Below are 16,908 nucleotides of genomic sequence, written 5' to 3'. Positions count from 1 at the left end.
ATCCGTGTTGGTCTAGCAAATCAAATGAGTATATCCCAGTTATTGATAGTAAATTATGAAAATACTTACCATGATTTTCTTCTTTACGAAATAACTGGATATACTCATTTGAACCCTCCCACCTACCCCTCGCCTTTGCGTGGCAACATGTCTTGCGTGCAGGCTCATGAGAGGAAATGGACGCCAAAAAGCACGATGATCTTGGGATAGTGCTTTAATAGGGAGATGCAGCGCCCGCGCAGGAAAATTGTGTACTTTTCATTCAGCGTGCAAGTTAATCGTAATGAACTAGCAAATCAAATGAGTATATCCAGTTATTTCGTAAATAAGAAAATCATGGTAAGTATTTTCATAGTTCAGAGGCGTGTGAGGTTGCTCGCCTTCAATGACTCTGTTATTCCTCACTATGGAATAGTGAAAGTTCTCTGTCGACATGATGGTGACTGGATGGATACAACTTTCTACATTGTGGACACCAAGAGTCCAGCTATTCTGGGTCTGCCAAGTTCTAAGGCAATGAAGCTGGTGATTCTGAACTGTTCGTTACAGCAGAAGGAGCACCTACCACTCCGTGATAAGAAGGACCTCCAGCAGAGGTTTCCAGACCGCTTCACTGGAATCGGATGATTTCCAGGAGAGTTCCATATCACATTGATGGAGGATGCCCAGCCAGTGGTACCAGTGCCCAGGAAATTACCAATCCATCTACAGAAAGAGCTTAAGGATGAGCTTGACAGGATGCAAGAGCTAGGAGTTATCAAGAAGGTAACTGAACCAACAGATCAGGTGTCGTCCCGAGCAGTAAGCAGAAAGTCAAATGGGAAGCTCAGAATTTGCCTTGATCCCAAGGATTTGAATAGAGCATGCAAGCGCACCCACCACAAGACTCCAACACTTGAAGAGATTACGCACAAGTTGAGTGGTGCGGAGGTTTTCTCCAAGATGGACGCCCGACATGGGTACTGGAGCGTAGTCCTTGACAGAGAGTCGAGTCTTCTAACGACCTTTAACTCCCCATATGGTCGTAATAGATACCAGCAATTGCCGTTTGGACTCAACGTTTCACAAGACACCTTTCAGGAAGAGATGGACCTCATCTTAGAGCATTGTAATTGTACTATAGGCATTGCAGATGACATTGTCGTGTTCGGACAAAACAAGAAGGAACATAATAAGAACATGATCAACCTGATGAAGGTTTCAAGAGAATACGGGTTGGTGTTCAATCTTGAGAAGTGTGATTGCAAGATTCCTCAGTGAAGTTCTTTGGATGCTACTACGAGGTAGAAGGCGTGCACCCTGACCCAGACAAAGTAGCCATTATCAGAGCATTTCCATCTCCTGAGAATGTGAAGGATCTCCAGAGATTTCTAGGGATGATGCAGTACTTGTCACCATTCCTGCCACGGTTAGCCGAGCATACTGATGCCCTACGAAGCCTGACCCGCAGTGACAGCAAATGGCAGTGGAACTCCTCTCACCAGTTGGCTTTCCAGCATCTGAAAGACAAGTTAACAGAGTATACTACCTTGAGATACAACGACCCGTCAAAGCCAACAGTAATACAAGTTGATGCTTCTAAAAGAGGGCTAGGAGCAGTTCTTCTTCAGGACAACAAGCCTGTGGCTTTTGAAAGCAAGGCATTGACTGCAACGGAGCAGCAATATGCTAATATCGAGAGAGAGTTACTTGCAGTGGTCTCTGGATGGACAAGGTTCCATACCTATGTATTTGGGTCCAACTTCATCATTGAGTTAGACCACAAGACACTTGAAAACATACATCATAAGAACCTTGCTGAAACTCCGTCAAGATTGCAGAGAATGATGCTCAGGATACAGCCCTATTACTTCAAGATAGTGTATCGACCAGGCAAGGAGATGCTACTTGCTGACGCATTGTTGCGCTTGGGTCCAGAGAAGGAATCTACCATGGACTTTGATATGACGATACACACTATGCAATACTCAAACTCCAAGCTGGATGAGATTAGAAATTCCATCAGCATGGATAGCACCCTTAGTAAGCTGGTAGACACAGTGATTGAAGGATGACCAGAGAATCCAAGTGAACTTCCGAAATAAATCGGACAGTTTTGGTCATGCCGTGACACTCTCTCACCAGAAGATGGTATACCATTGAAAGGAGATAGAGTGTTCATACCCACTCCACTCAGGTAGGAGATACTTGATCAGATCCACATTGGACATTAAGTAATTGTGAAATCACAACAGAGAGCCAGTGCGGCAGTATACTTGCCTGGTATCAACAAAGATGTACATGTAGAAGAGATAACCTGAGCTTGTCCAACCTGCAAAAATCTGATATGAAAGTGCGTGGAGAATAAGGAGGATGTATACCTTGCAATGTGCCTTAGAACAACACCAATAGAGGCAAACCTTCCATCTCCAGCAGAGATACTTTATGGAAGAGTGGTCAGAAATGATTTACCTACAGTGCACAACAGACAAGTACCAACCCATGAGGACATACAAAAACAGCTTAAAGGAAAATGCAAGAAACAGACAGATGAACATGACAAACGCGGGGTCAAGTCATTATCCAAGCTCCAGATTGGCCAGAAGGCAACTGTCCTAGACAAGAAATCTGGACTATGGACTCCCGTCACAGTGAAGGATGTCTGTCAGGAACGAGGTTCATATATTATTCAAACCCCTAATGGTGGTCTACTAAGACGGAATAGAAGTCACCTTAGAGACCTCAAACTGACACCCAAAAAGGTGAACTTTGCATATGACCCACCAACAGTCACACCAGAGAACATGACAGACAAAAATAACACAAACCGAACAGACAAGTCTGACAAGACACAAACAACAGGACGGACTTACAGAACTCGGAGTGGTTGCCATGTTAAGCGACCAAGACGACTCATTGAACAATAAGTCTTTATGTGTTCTATGTTAAAAAACAATTGGTAGTTTGAATACCATAATGTTTGCTTATGATTTGTTGTATCACATGTTTAAAGAATATTGTATAAAAAATGATTTGGGGCTAAAATGATAATGGAAGGTAAATTGCTTCTTTACCTTATACGTGTTTAGTAATTATTACAAGTGTATTGATTGGATTTAACTGAAAGTTGGAAGTTCCCAAAAGGAAAAGAACTAAAAAAATATTTCATTCAAAAAGGGAAGGAAATTGTGGATTGATACAATGATAGTATGCTATGATCAGTTTGTATCATTGATGTATAAAAAATTATTTAAAAAAAAAAGATATCTTTGCAAACATACCAAATATTTCATATCTGGAAGTGAATAACATGGATGTGATTTTATATGTTTTCATGAGCCATGTTTAAAGGTGATACACATGTCTTCTACATTGTGTCTTGTTTGTTAACAGTGGATAGCGAAAACAAAAAACAGAAATACCATGCAATTTCGTTTCTTTTTATTAGAGAAGGGGGATGTCATGTATTGTTCATTATCGATTATCACTATCGATTATACATGTATGCGCATTGATGTAAAAAGCAGTATGACATCACTGACGTCTGCACATGCAGTACACTGCCATAGTAATCTGTGATGCCTGAATAAAAGTCTTGGAATTTGGAACTAAATATTGCCGGCTTGGACTTGATTATTTAGTGTATGTGTTGAAGATATACATGTAGTGCCAAGTAATTCATACAAACACATAACAGTAACATGTATGTGTGTGTGTTAGTCAGAAAGAGAAGAAATGGGATTATGAAGTGTAGCTACTAAAAATCAAAGTTCAAATATTGACACAGATGGTCTGCTACATTTCTAGACCACTTTCAAGTCCTAAAGTTCATCAAGTTTAGAGTAGGGTCTGTGCATTCAGACTTGCTCAAAGCGGCTTGGCAGTTCTATGTTTAAAAAAAACAACAACAATGATCCTTAAGTTTAAAAAAAAATGATGCTAGTTAGTATATGGAATGCAATAGGGATGATGTTTCCATTTCTTTCCTACACTTAAAAAATGCTAAATGATGATTTTGGGGTCAAAATTTCCATGCCTTCATTGTTCCAACACATCACAGACACGAGTAACTAATGGAACCTTTGCAGCTCATACTTTGTAGCCAAATCAAAGTCAATCAATGCTTTAATTCACAGCAATACAGCCACCGGTCTTATCACCGCCTTCATTGAATACTTCTGGAGAAGAAGGCAACCTAATTACCAAGCTTACAGCCTCATCCAACAAGGGCACAACCTTGTCTCCATTTGTGATGACATCTGGTAACAAGGACAAGGATCTCGAGGAGTTTGATGCAGACATATCTCAGGTATTAATTGATGGTATCAAATGTGACCTGCCACACCCAAACCAACAATAACTTGCCAAAAATAAATTTTGAGATTTTTTTTGAGCTTGGTAGAGAACATTCTAAGCTAGAACATGATTCCTGCAGTGCAGGAAGCACCCGCCGTGAGCACTGATTTCCAGCAGCATCGGCCAATCACAGCGTGGCTCACTCCCGAGTGGAGCCAGACAATAGCGTGCAGCCGGGTGCACTGACCCCTTTGCTGATTCCATGTACAGCAGCGTCTTTCTTCATTGCCTGACAAAGTCTAGCAGCTCGCAGACGAAATGTCACTCTCCAACAACATTTGACCCCTCGTGAGACAACTGATTATTTCTTCTACTCAATCGACATATAACTTGTCAAAATTGATCAACAATTATCTACACAAATACTTGATTGAATGTAGAAGAGATTAAAAGAATGAGGAGAAACAAGGTTCGAAGTTCGGGGTTCACTCAAGGATGAGATGGGAACACTGTATAATCTCTATGAACTTCCAAGCTGTCCGGAAAGAAATGGTGTAACAAAAGAACCACATATCTCCTATTTTATTTAAATTTACAACTTCAAATTCTGACAGTATGAAGAAGAAGAATCGTCATTTCATCATTTTCTAATTTTGACTTTTTGTAGACCAAATTATTGTTTTAGCTTTTTACAGTGAACCCTCTCTGGCAATTTATTGTTGGTTTTTGGATGGCTGGGCACAAGTGTTGTTGTACATTAACTGCTAGTCATGGTAACAATGTTTTTTAAAAATAGTTGAACATAATCCAACAAAATTTTACAGTACTGTATTTATATGTATGAAACAAAATATTTGCCAAATGATTCCGGTATGGATAAGTGGTCAAGACATACACGGTATTCCTGCCAGATTTTTGGGTATTTTTCCAAGCAAGAATAATACACTGCCCCACATGTACTTCTATGTGTTGGAGATCTTCAGTGTGGTCAGAGTACGGTCAGTTTAGATTATCTTCATTTCACAAATGTGAGTTTATGCAATTAAACCAGTTATAGATCTATACATGTATGTATGATGAAAGACTTTCTCATTTCTTTCTCTTTCATAACGTTTTTAAGAATTCATTTATATTATTATGAATCATAATTAATAGAAATCTGTGTAAAACTATGGTTTCAAAACCACCTCTGTGAATTTTGGATTTTCCCTAATAGGCTATTCGTCAAGGAGTTCATATAGAACAATCCAAAATACCAACACTGATACCAGCAGAAGACCTTGCTGACAACCGCGGAAAGAAGCTCTATGTGAATGCATACGCATATGACTTCTTCAAACATGGCTCAAGGAAGCTGATTGAACGAGAAAACGGGTATGATGATTTTCTAACATGCTTTTACATGCGGTAGACTCTGGAGGTTACAGCCCGATAGACCGCGGGTCCGATAGACCGCGGGTCCGATAGCCCGCGGGTCCGATAGACCGCAGGTCCGATAGTCCGCGGGTCCGATAGACCGCGGGTCCGATAGACCGCGGGTCCGATAGTCCGCGGGTCCGATAGCCCGCGGTGTGTGTAAAATTATGGTCAGGATATAGTGAGATCCAATGCCATCAAGAGGTCAAAAGGCCAATGATACGAGTCCATTGGGGTTCTATAACGATGACCCAAAGGACAATCGCCCCCTGACATCTACTTCAAGGAAAATATTATCCCCATATTTTATCGTCAGGGACTGTTACCCCCCCCCCCCCCCCCCCGGAAATTTACCCTCTAGACGCCATACGGAGCCATCGACTTGACGACATGGCGAGATACTTTATCTTGCCATGTCGACTAAATAATGGCGCGATACGTTATCCTGCCAAGTCAGTCCACTTATAAAAAGTTATACATGTATGTCAACATGGCGAGATATTTTATCTTCCAAGTCGACTTAAGTAAGTTACATGTCAACATAGCGATATATCGGGATTCTCGCCGGGGCTTGTACACTTCATATCTTGCCATGTGGACATATCGACTTGACAAGATAGAATATATCGCTATGTCAAAATAATAAGCGTATTAATTACTTAGGCGGCGGAAGCGGGGGGGACCTTTCCTCCTAAATTTGAGGTGAGGGACGGTCCCCCCTAGATTTTTAGTTGAGAACCTTTTTTTTGCTTGTCAATTTGTTTTCTACGTCCCCCCTAAATTGAGGTGGACCCCCCCTAAAATCTTTTTGTCCCCCTAATTTTGATTTATAACCTTTTTTCTTGTCAAAAATTTTTCAAAATTGGTGGTCCTTCCTATAAATTTTGGTTGATTTGCTTGTCAATTTTTTTACCTGTGTCCATCCCAAAATTTCAGGTGGACCCCCCTAAATTTTTTTGCCTTCCGCCGCCAATGATTAATTAAGACATGTCAAGATAAAGTACCACGCCATGTCGTCACGTTAATGGCATTTTCAAGGCTCCATACTAGGGGTAATTATCTGGGGTAATTATCTGGAGGGTAAATTTCCGGGGGGGGGGGGGGGGTATCAGTCCCCGCCGGTAAAAATATGGGGATAATATTTTCCTTGAAGTAGTTGTCAGGGGGTGATTGCCCTAATTGGGTTATTGTTATAGAACCCAGGCGCGGATCCAGGATTTTGTGGGGAGGGAGGGGGGGGGGGCAAATTTGACCTGATTTTTGGCGCCCATATGTGTACTTTTCGAAAAATGGCGCCCACTCCCTCCCGGCCAGGCTAACTAAAGTGCCTTAATGGATTTTGAATTATCTTATAATCACATTTAAAAAAAACCAAAGACCACTTTTTCATGTGTTCTTGAAAAAAAAATCCATGAATATATAATGTAATATCAATGGGAGCGCAAAGCACGAGCGATTTTTTTTTTTTTTTTTTGGGGGGGGGGCTCAATTTGGTTTAACTTCTTACCAGAGTAGGCCCTACTAGAATATTCTGTGAACGGGAGCTGTAGTTTCTGTACTGTTGTGTTAGAATACCCTTCAATAATATTAATGATAACCTCTTGGGAATAATGCAATCTCGAAGCAATCGACTAATTCTCCTCATCAGTGGCGTATTTATTCAGCATGGGTGCACGGGATGGGTGGCGAGGGCACCAAGTTAAAAAAAATAAATGAAATGGGGGGGGGTAGACGTCAAAGAAAATCTGATATTTCATTCTTAAAAACAAATTGAGGTATCTCACAAGGCCTAAATAAATAATGAGAACGCGAAGCACGATCTGATTTTTTTTTAATAGATTTATCATGTATTATATCCTGAAAGCCTACATGTAAGTCAGGGGCGGACCCAGCTTCCGCCATTAGGGGGAGGGGCCATTTTTTCACCCATATTATTTCCCCGATCGGCCGCTCAAAGTTGATTTTTTTTTTTTTTCTTTGAAGGGGTTGTCCCAGTGCCGTAATGAGCCAACAATTTCGAGGGGGCTCGATATGGTGTATCGCATAAAATTAATAAGAAGTTGCCAGTGAGCGAAGCGAGCAAGCAAATATGCTGACATTTTTATTACAAAAATACAAGGTTGTGATAGATTTTGACATAATATTTGGAAAATAATATTATATTTCATCCTTATCCCTTTCCTTTTCTCTCTATTTTTTCTTAGTCTTGATTCTCTCTTCTTCTTTTTTTTTTTTTTTTTTTTGGGGGGGGGCACAACACCCATGTCCTAACAGTCATTTCCTAGCTTTACCTTATAAGCAACATAAATGTGTAATAATCTCTTAAGCCCTATGTAATCTAAAAATGAAATTTCATGTATTTTGTCCTGAAAATTGAAAATTTTGGGCAATGTTTGTGAACCTGAACAGCGTATATAACTAGATAATTACCACGAGCGCGAAGCCGAGCAGAAATGTTAAATATTCGTTCTGGCCTGGTCGAAAAGGGACATGTTAAGGATGTTTTGCAGTTAGCCATTAAGACGATACATATTTCAACGATTAAATAATGCGAGCGCGAAGCGCAACTTGAACATTTTTGATATTCCAACCTAAAAAGATGAGATTTCAAATTCCCCAATGGGACATTCGATTCATGTTTGTCAATCATGAAAAAGGATGGGTAATTTTTGGTATCTTCCTACAATAATAATGCGAGCGCAAAGCGCGAGCAAAATTTTTTTGATATTCTGATTCGAAACTGGATAATTTTAGCACGTTTTGAATAAGATCAAGCTTTGTATCCTAAAAACATGCGTGCGCATGTTTTAGAGTTAGACAGAATCCTGGCAATCTGAATACATTTCATTTTTCATCATAAAAATCAATAATGCGAGCGCAGAGCCCGAGCTGAAAATAATATTTGAAATTCCGATATGAAAAGGGTCAATTTAAGCACTGTTTACAGCACTGTGTATATAGGGAAATTTGATAGCACTATATAAATAATGCGAGCGCGAAGCGCGAGCTGATATTTTATTATTTATTTGACCTAGGATCGAGACATTTTAGGCCTAAGGACATTTTGTCATCATATAAGAATGATGACTATCTTCTCTTTGTTTTCCTAAAAATTTATTTCTGAAAAAGGGACAATTTAGTTATAATGAATTTATACAAATTTTATTTCATATTTATTAATCTGTTAAGCCTAATGAGTGTGTGAAATTTGTTAACAGTGCATGAGGCCTGAAAACTGGATATTTTAAGTATTTTTGTAATCATGAATAGGATTCATTGGTTGATATATTTTTAGCAAATAATGCGAGCGCAAATCGCGATCCGGATTTTTCTTTTAATGGGGGGATTTAAGTAGTTTGTTATAAAATTAATATATAGGTATACATAACTCACCAATCAAAACGCGAGCGCACAGCGCTAGCTCATAGGCCTTTATTATTTTTTTTTATAATCGAGACACCTGAAAAGGTATATTTAGAGAATCTTATATGAAATATAAAAAGACAATACATAGGCCTACTTGGCATATAGTGCGAGCGCACAAAATGTTGCAAATGTTGATTCAAACCATAAAACGGACATTTTCCAGAGCACTTAAAACATAAATTGGTAAATAAAACAAAATAATGAAAGATCGATGTCCGAGCTGAATTATGTTTTGTATATTGATATCAAAACTTGATATTTTAAACTACATATCAGCCTATTGAGCTGTATTTATATACTGACTTAAGAAGGACTAAGGTATAATTCCTATTCTAATTGCTTGTCCTTTTCTCTTCCTTTTTTCTGTTTCTTACCCCTTTTTGCGCCACCATGGGGGGGGGGGCAAAATCTTTGCCCCCTGGATCGACCTATGTATGTTGACTTGAAAAACACTAACACTTACATGTGGGATTGAAGCAGAGGATGCATACCTCATTAATCAAATATTGCGAGCGCGTAGCGCGAGCTGAATTTGACAATAACCCTTTTTTGTGACCCTGAACAGGGTATCTATCTCGTTAAACAGACTTAAAACTCGAAAACATTTTTTTTTCTGTTATCGTAAAAACGGGATATTTTAATTCAGCCGCATTAATTAAAGTTTTTTGGCAGGACATATATTTTACTATAAACAGGCAATGTTGCGTCCCCGGTCGAAAATGAATTTGCATGAAGCCCTCTAAGTTCAAGGTCAATTTGGCGCCCTCGGTTGAACATAAACTTGGCGCCCCCATCATGTGAAATATAACTTTGCCCTCCCTCCCCTCTCTGAAACATGTATTTGTCGCATTATGGTCAAAATTCAAATTAGCGCTCCCCTAGTTCGAACATCAATTTGGTGCCCCGCTAGATCGAACATCAATTCGGCGCCCCATAGTTCGAACGTCATTTTGGCGCCATCAAATCGACGTCCAGGTCAACATCTCCCTCTTCCGTTTCCCATCTCCTTTTCTTTCTTTTTTCTTTCTTTTATCCTCATTCCCCTTCCTTCCTTTCTCTTTCTTTCTCTCTTTCTTTCCCCCTCTTCTTTTCCCCCCTTTCTTCTCTTTCCCCCATCTTTTCTTTCCCCCTTTTCTTCTCTTTTTGCTGTCTTTTCTTTCCCTCTTTTCTCGTTTTTCCTCTCTTCCCACTTACTCTCGCTCTTTTTTCTTCTTCTTTTCCCCCTTTTCCTTACTCCGTTCTTTTCTTTTCCCTCTTCCACTTTTTTTCTCTTTTCCCCTTTACTTCTCCCTTTTTCTTTTTCTTTCCTTCTCCCTTTTTTCTCTTTTAATATTTTTTCTTCTCTCTCTCCCCTTCCTCCCTCTCTCTTTCTTCTCTTCTTCCCCTCTTCCTCTCTCTCTCTTTTTTCTTATCTTTCTTCCCATCTTCCTCTCTATTTAAATATTCTTCTCTTCGTTCCTTTTCCTTTCTCCTTTCTTTTCTTCTCTTCCTTTTCCCTCCTCTTTTTTCCCTCTTCTTTCCCCTTTTCTTCTCCCTTTTTTCTTTGTCTTTCCTTTCCCCTTTTTCTTCTCTTCCTTTCTCCTTCTTACTCTCTTTTCTATTCTCTTCTTTTCCCATCTTCCTCTTTCTTTTTTTATTCTCTCCCTTTTCCCCTCTTCCCCCCTCTTTTTATTTGAGCTGGGGGTGGGGGGGGGGTGAGGCAGTTCCCCCTCGGCCCTCCATGGATCCGCACCTGATAGAACCCCATGGCCTCGTATCATTTGACCTTTGGACCTCTCGATGACATTTGATATATCTGATCATAATTTTACACACACTGCAGACTATCGGACCCGCGGTCTATCGGACCCGCGGACTATCGGACCCGCGGTCTATCGGACCCGCGGTCTATCGGGATGTCCCCGACTCTGGATAACTAGACCTTCCATGCGTCAAATAATTGAAGCATTATTCCAGATCAGCATACATTAAATGCAAAGCATGTATTGTCTCTGGGCTGTTAAAACCTTCTATCTCAAAACTAAAATATCTTAATGACAGCTCAGAATAAGCTTGCTTTTAGAATGATATTATGGCTAGCAGCTTTCTTTTGACTAGAAATAGTTCTTGATGACTGGTATCAGGAGTATGTTTCCACACATTATAAGATTGTCACCATTGCCTTATTTCCAAAATACAACTTTTTCTAAGCTGCCCTCAAAATTTTCAAATTTAGATATACAAGGTATTATTAGCCCAGCTACATTATAATTTGTATCTTATAAGATGAATTTCACCTACATGTAAGTGGGAACATGTACATGTATGTAATCATCTTGAGATACATTGTGTGAAAAGGTACATGTATGCCAATGGTTTTTATCTGCTGACAATCTTAGTGCCTCGATGGTTGAGAGTGAATGAGACAGTAAAAAAAATCACTAGAAAAAGTCTTTTTTGAAATACTCCTCATTCCATGATATATATTCTCATTCTGGGTTTGTTTAAACAAACAGATAGTTCTATAGAAGCAACCCGTATGCACAGTCCATGAACCTAATAATGATGTGATTTCTATTTTAAATATTTTAATGCGCTTGAGGAAAATGGAAAGCATAAGAGATTTGGGACTACATGTATATAGGGTCATATCGCAAAGCATTAATATTTGAAAAACAAGAATTTAGTTTAGAGTTGAAAGTCTGTATTTACATACTTCTTATCCCTAAGCTGTGTATGACCTGGGCTATTTTGAAATTGCATTGGATTTGTACATGAAATCACATTTTTGAGCAATTTTGGGTCTGACATGCACTTACAAAATGTTACATAACTTCAAACTTCGGAACAGCGCGCGCGTCGCAAATTTGGTCTTAAAAGTTGCACAAGACTTGAAGGAAAAATGTTGAGAGGGGGCTGTTTATTCCCCCCCCCCCCTTGCCACAGGGCTGGATAGGGTTAAATTTAATGGTAAAAATTTTTTCCAAGGAGAAGCTGCTGTGACAGAGAATGCCTGTTCATCAAAGGCTTCTCATGTTCCTGGGGTTAGTGTATAATGCGTGACAAAATCTTGTATATACTCTGACACCAAACTACGTTAGGAGAATAACTTCAAGTTATTTTTGCTTCCAAATTGGCAACCCATGCACTTTTCACAATTTGCAAAGCCCTTTCATATTTTTTTGTGTCTTGAATTTGTATGTTTCAGACTGGAATCTGGTGAAACATTTGATAAGCTGAAAGATTTTGGTATTGTCATAGCAAGAATCAGGTAAGAATATGTAACTTGTATCCTGTTTGAGATTATATGCTTTCTACAAAAGAGATGAAATTTGGTGGCTCCACATTAATTCTCGCTACCCCAAATAGGAACAAAAATGTCATAATGCGCGAGACGAGATAATTTTCACTCCGTCGGGTCGTCATCACCACTTCCGGTTCAGAGTCATGCTCGCGCGAGGTTCGCGATTCTGAGTTTTCCACCACGCTGAAATCGTTGCCAACCAGCGTAATATGTACAGATTATAATACTTTTTATTTAATTTGGTCAGTTTTGATTCCATTTGAATTATAAATTTAAAAAATATATATTTCACGTGAAAATAATTTTTATTCATGTTTTTATTTGGTAAAAAAATTTAACAAAAAATGAATATTTTAAAATTTCGCATTTAGCAACCGGCCTGACATCACGATCGCATTCGATTAGACGCTAAATATATACAGCATTCATTCCGTTCAATTTTTCGTCGACCACAAAATGGATAAAAAATCAGTTTCGGAACTTAAAAAAATCTTAACTGACAGAGGAATACCGTGCAATGGAAAGCGTCGGGCAGAATTAGTGACTTTAGCAGAAAAGGCCATTAAACTGTATCGTGAAAGAGAGGGTTGTGATCACGAACTTTCCGAGCGAAAGCGACGTTGTGTTGTTGTGCATGACGGCACTGTTGATCTGAATGGCAAAACAGTGCATTGGACTTTCGAACAGGAAGTCGTAGTACCGAAAAGCTATCCCATAATGCAATGCGAGTTACAGGGATTTTCCCGGATCTCGGCGAAATCGCTATTTGGGGTAGCGAGAATTGCGCCACCTATCAGTTGCACCAGACAGGCCGAAATTTGCAGTGCCTCATGGGTCGACCGGGGTCCAGGAGGTGGGGGAGAAATTTGCCACACATATCTTTTCAAAATTTAGACCGATGTCGGTTAATGCGTGTCTCTCATTGCAATGGATGGTAAACACACAGTCACATTATAGTACACTAGCACCTTGTGCTTCCTGTGCCTGGGAAGTCGATGCCGGAGTTAGAGTTTGGCCTGTCTGCTACAACCGATAGATTGCGCACCATGTTATGAATCCACTGAATTAGCCATGATGGTGTTTCATACAGCTGTTTGTAAGTTACGTGCAAGTTTAGAATGAAGATGTCACTCTCTGGTGCTAAGCAGATTCTCAATCATTTAAATTCCCATCAGCTTGAAATTAAGTTATTTCTTTTTTTGGGTTTAAATTTTAACAATTATTTGAAAATTTGGGATATCTGATATCAACCCAAGAAACACTCCCTAGTCTGTGCTTGAAGTCGTTATAAACTGCTTCATGACAAAAAACGGCTCCCCGCTCAATCACCAACGTAAGCCAATTTGGCGGCATGAACATTTTACAGTGCGCCATGCTCCACTGGGTAGGGAAAATTAGTGACATAACAGAAGTAGAAAAAAATGTGTCTTATTTAAACTCCAGGTCCTACTACAGGCATAAAAGTCTTACGTAATAGCACAGCTGTTGTTTATCATTTCGTCCTTGGCTCAACGCTCATATACTGGCCTGTGGAGGTGAAATTGAGACAGCGGGGATTTCCTGGCCAAGCAGGGTTGATCAGGGCTTGGAAATAATTTTTGGGATTTCCAAACGTAAAATGGGGTATAAAACCGCAGTTTGCAATCTGAACTGCGGTCTTTCTCCAAACGGGGGTTTGACGTAATGTGTATTAAACTCTTTCACTGAAATGATGCCCACAAGAAAAAGTCACCACTTTGTTATTCTTTGTCCAATTTTGTGGAAATTTTGTGAGTTTTCTTTGTCTGGTTTAACTTTTATTTGTTAAAAAATTGTACTGTCAGTACCCCTTGTAATTTCTTTTTTTCTCTTTTTTGGTCTCTGTCCAGTGTTGCTTTGGAGGAGCAAGGGCCACGTCAGGATGATGTTGTGCGAGCTTTCAAACAGCTCAAGAAAGAATACGCTGCAAAATTTAGGAATCAGTACGATACCAGTATCTTTTGAGGGTCCCCAAGGCATCCTCCCTCCCCTCCATCTATATAGGCCTTTTGCAAGTGCAAAAGTTTACAGATGAGGTGAATTTCTTTTTTTAAGAGGACACAACCGATATATAGTATATGTACATTCCAAAAGACAAAGCAAAAGAGAGAGAGAAAAAAAAATAAATGTAGCAATTAAGTGCCAAGTGCACATACCTGGATATCTTTTCCTAGAAAAAAAAAATCAATAACTGAATGACATAACTTCTATTTTTTTTTTATTGTTGCCAATTAATTATAAAAGTGAAGTATGCAGAGTTTCAATTTCTTTTCAAATTTACATATTTGCCTATTCGTAATACCCAGTTTTTTGGTAAATTAATTTGTTTGAACTTAACCCAGAAAAATCAAAAGATGGTAAAATATTTAAATGTCTGCATATACATGTGTATACCATTTGTTTACCCAAAACCAAACATTGATTCAAAAGAAACTTGTGTGACATTTGAACTAACATACCAAACAAAATATCTTAATTGTAGGTTAATGTCAAAATTTGTATCCACTATTTTCAAAACTCTTCCCAAAAATTAAATGCATGTTAACATTATGTAAATATAATGCTCTGGTTCTTCTTTTTCCAGTTTGTAAAAAGAACAAATTTCAGATTCTGCAATTTTCATTTTCAGAGCTTTTCTTGTGTTTATTTCATATTGGAAAGTTCTACTCTTAAAGTATTTCAGAAGTTTGATTAATAAGCTATTTAGGGTTTGAAGAAAGAAGAGAGGAAAGCTGTTGGGAGTGCCACAAGGGCCCATGCTTGGACCTTGTCCTTTCTTCCTCATACACTAAATCTGAAGGCCAAATCTACCCTTGGCTCTGCAACATAAAGGTTTGCAATACTACTAGCCAATCAAAATAACTGTTGCATCCACTTTTTATTCAGACATAAGACAATGCATCAATCAGAAGTGTTCTTTCATATTTGCAATCAGTCTCAATCATTTGTGTTACTGGGTACAGGACTTATCTGGAAAGGAATAATTTTTGAGAGGTCAGATGGTTGTCATAGCTACTGTACATGTATGTAGCAACGCTGTAAAATAATCCAACCTTTTTTAATTTTTTTTATCAAAGTCCGACCCCAGTAGGGCTGGGACTAAAACCCAGGTACCCTGGTCCCGCCCGGAAGCCTCGGGTACCCGGGTAGAAAAATCAATACCCGATACCCGAAATTGCTTACCAATAACGTAAATGTATATGATTTGTAATGCGTAGTGTAAGACATGATTGTAACTCATCACAAAAGTACACAAGCCTCATTTTGAATCTCACCAATTACCCTCGGTGTCACGTGGGAAGTGACTTTTTTTAATTATTTACTTACTGCTGCTTGACACCAAATAAAGAATACGTAAAACTGATAAATACAGTTATTAAAAAGATTTAATCAAATCTCTCTTGTCATTCTGTGGTTTTCTTTTGATTATTTTGTAATGATTGTACATGAAATATACATGGTTATAACAAAATATAACTTAACTTAAACAATAGTTGAATAGAGCCCCATTCATCTGTTCTGGCTTGACATGCCCCACTCGGCCCTGGTGGTCGGTCCAGTTCCTGGCCTCCGCAGCTTGCGATGTCTCTTCCACTTGGCCTCGGCCTCCGCAGACAGTTGCCCCCTGATGAGTAGCCCTCAGATCAGAGATGTGGCTTCAACAAATTATTGGACGAGATCGAGCCCCCAATGATGACATGAATTTTGACCAATCATGTCGGTGGAGAACCGGCGGCAGCTGGGGTCGTTATCTCGTCACCGACGTAGTCCCTCAGTTATAACTTAGACTGCCTACACGAACATCTGTAGTCTATTCTAGCTAAAGTGGTTCTCCCTGAATTACCGAAATTAACCTCCTAATATACCCTACCGTTACTAGGACTAACTGTAAGATTTCTAAAAAGTAATCCAAAGAATTTCGATAACAGATGAGTGCATAAAACGACACATTCTTATTAATAAAAGACACTTCCTGTGTATCTATACATCTACACTCATCAATGCTAGATCACATTAGGTTATTTACGACACCTGTTTGAAAATACTTCTAATAAGAAATATTTCGAACACCTGTATAAAATATGACATAAACCTGGTACACTTGTACTCTAAAGGGGGGGGGTATCAAGCGTTTCCAATGCTTGCTTTCAAAGTATTCAAAACATATCAACATGCTTGGACCAAATAACTATTTTAAACACATGTTTAAAATCTGTAATTAAATTTCTATCCTGACAATATCCCCCACCTTAAGATAAAATTAAGGGAACCTGAATTATATCCATTAAAGAAATTTATAACAGAGTCTCCTTTAACAAGGTATTACTCAAATCTCTATCATAATGAAAAAGTTAACTATCCATATTATTACGAATAATTCATTATCTATATTCAGTGATACATATAAAGATATATAAACATCCAAATATACATGTCAAGAGCTTATTCCAAATAAGCCATCTGTATTATCTTAAACAAGTTTTAAAACA

At 38.9% G+C, this 16,908-nt stretch overlaps 1 protein-coding gene across 2 annotated transcripts in view; it reads left to right on the top strand.

Annotated features, from left to right (window-relative positions):
• LOC129280216 (probable ATP-dependent RNA helicase DDX60) overlaps positions 1-14,576 on the top strand; it is a 119,873-nt gene extending 105,297 nt beyond the window's left edge. For both annotated transcript variants that reach the window (XM_064111740.1, XM_064111739.1), the window contains 4 exons: positions 4,116-4,288; positions 5,492-5,649; positions 12,305-12,367; positions 14,269-14,576. In XM_064111740.1, the coding sequence (XP_063967810.1) occupies positions 4,116-4,288; positions 5,492-5,649; positions 12,305-12,367; positions 14,269-14,383 (509 nt within the window). In that variant the 3' untranslated portion in view covers positions 14,384-14,576. The remainder of the gene's footprint in view (positions 1-4,115; positions 4,289-5,491; positions 5,650-12,304; positions 12,368-14,268) is intronic.
• Positions 14,577-16,908: the final 2,332 nt, after the last annotated feature.

Source organism: Lytechinus pictus, chromosome 17, assembly GCF_037042905.1.
Source record: "Lytechinus pictus isolate F3 Inbred chromosome 17, Lp3.0, whole genome shotgun sequence".
In the NCBI taxonomy this organism is placed as follows: domain Eukaryota; kingdom Metazoa; phylum Echinodermata; class Echinoidea; order Temnopleuroida; family Toxopneustidae; genus Lytechinus; species Lytechinus pictus.
This window is presented reverse-complemented; position numbering and strand designations above follow the sequence as displayed.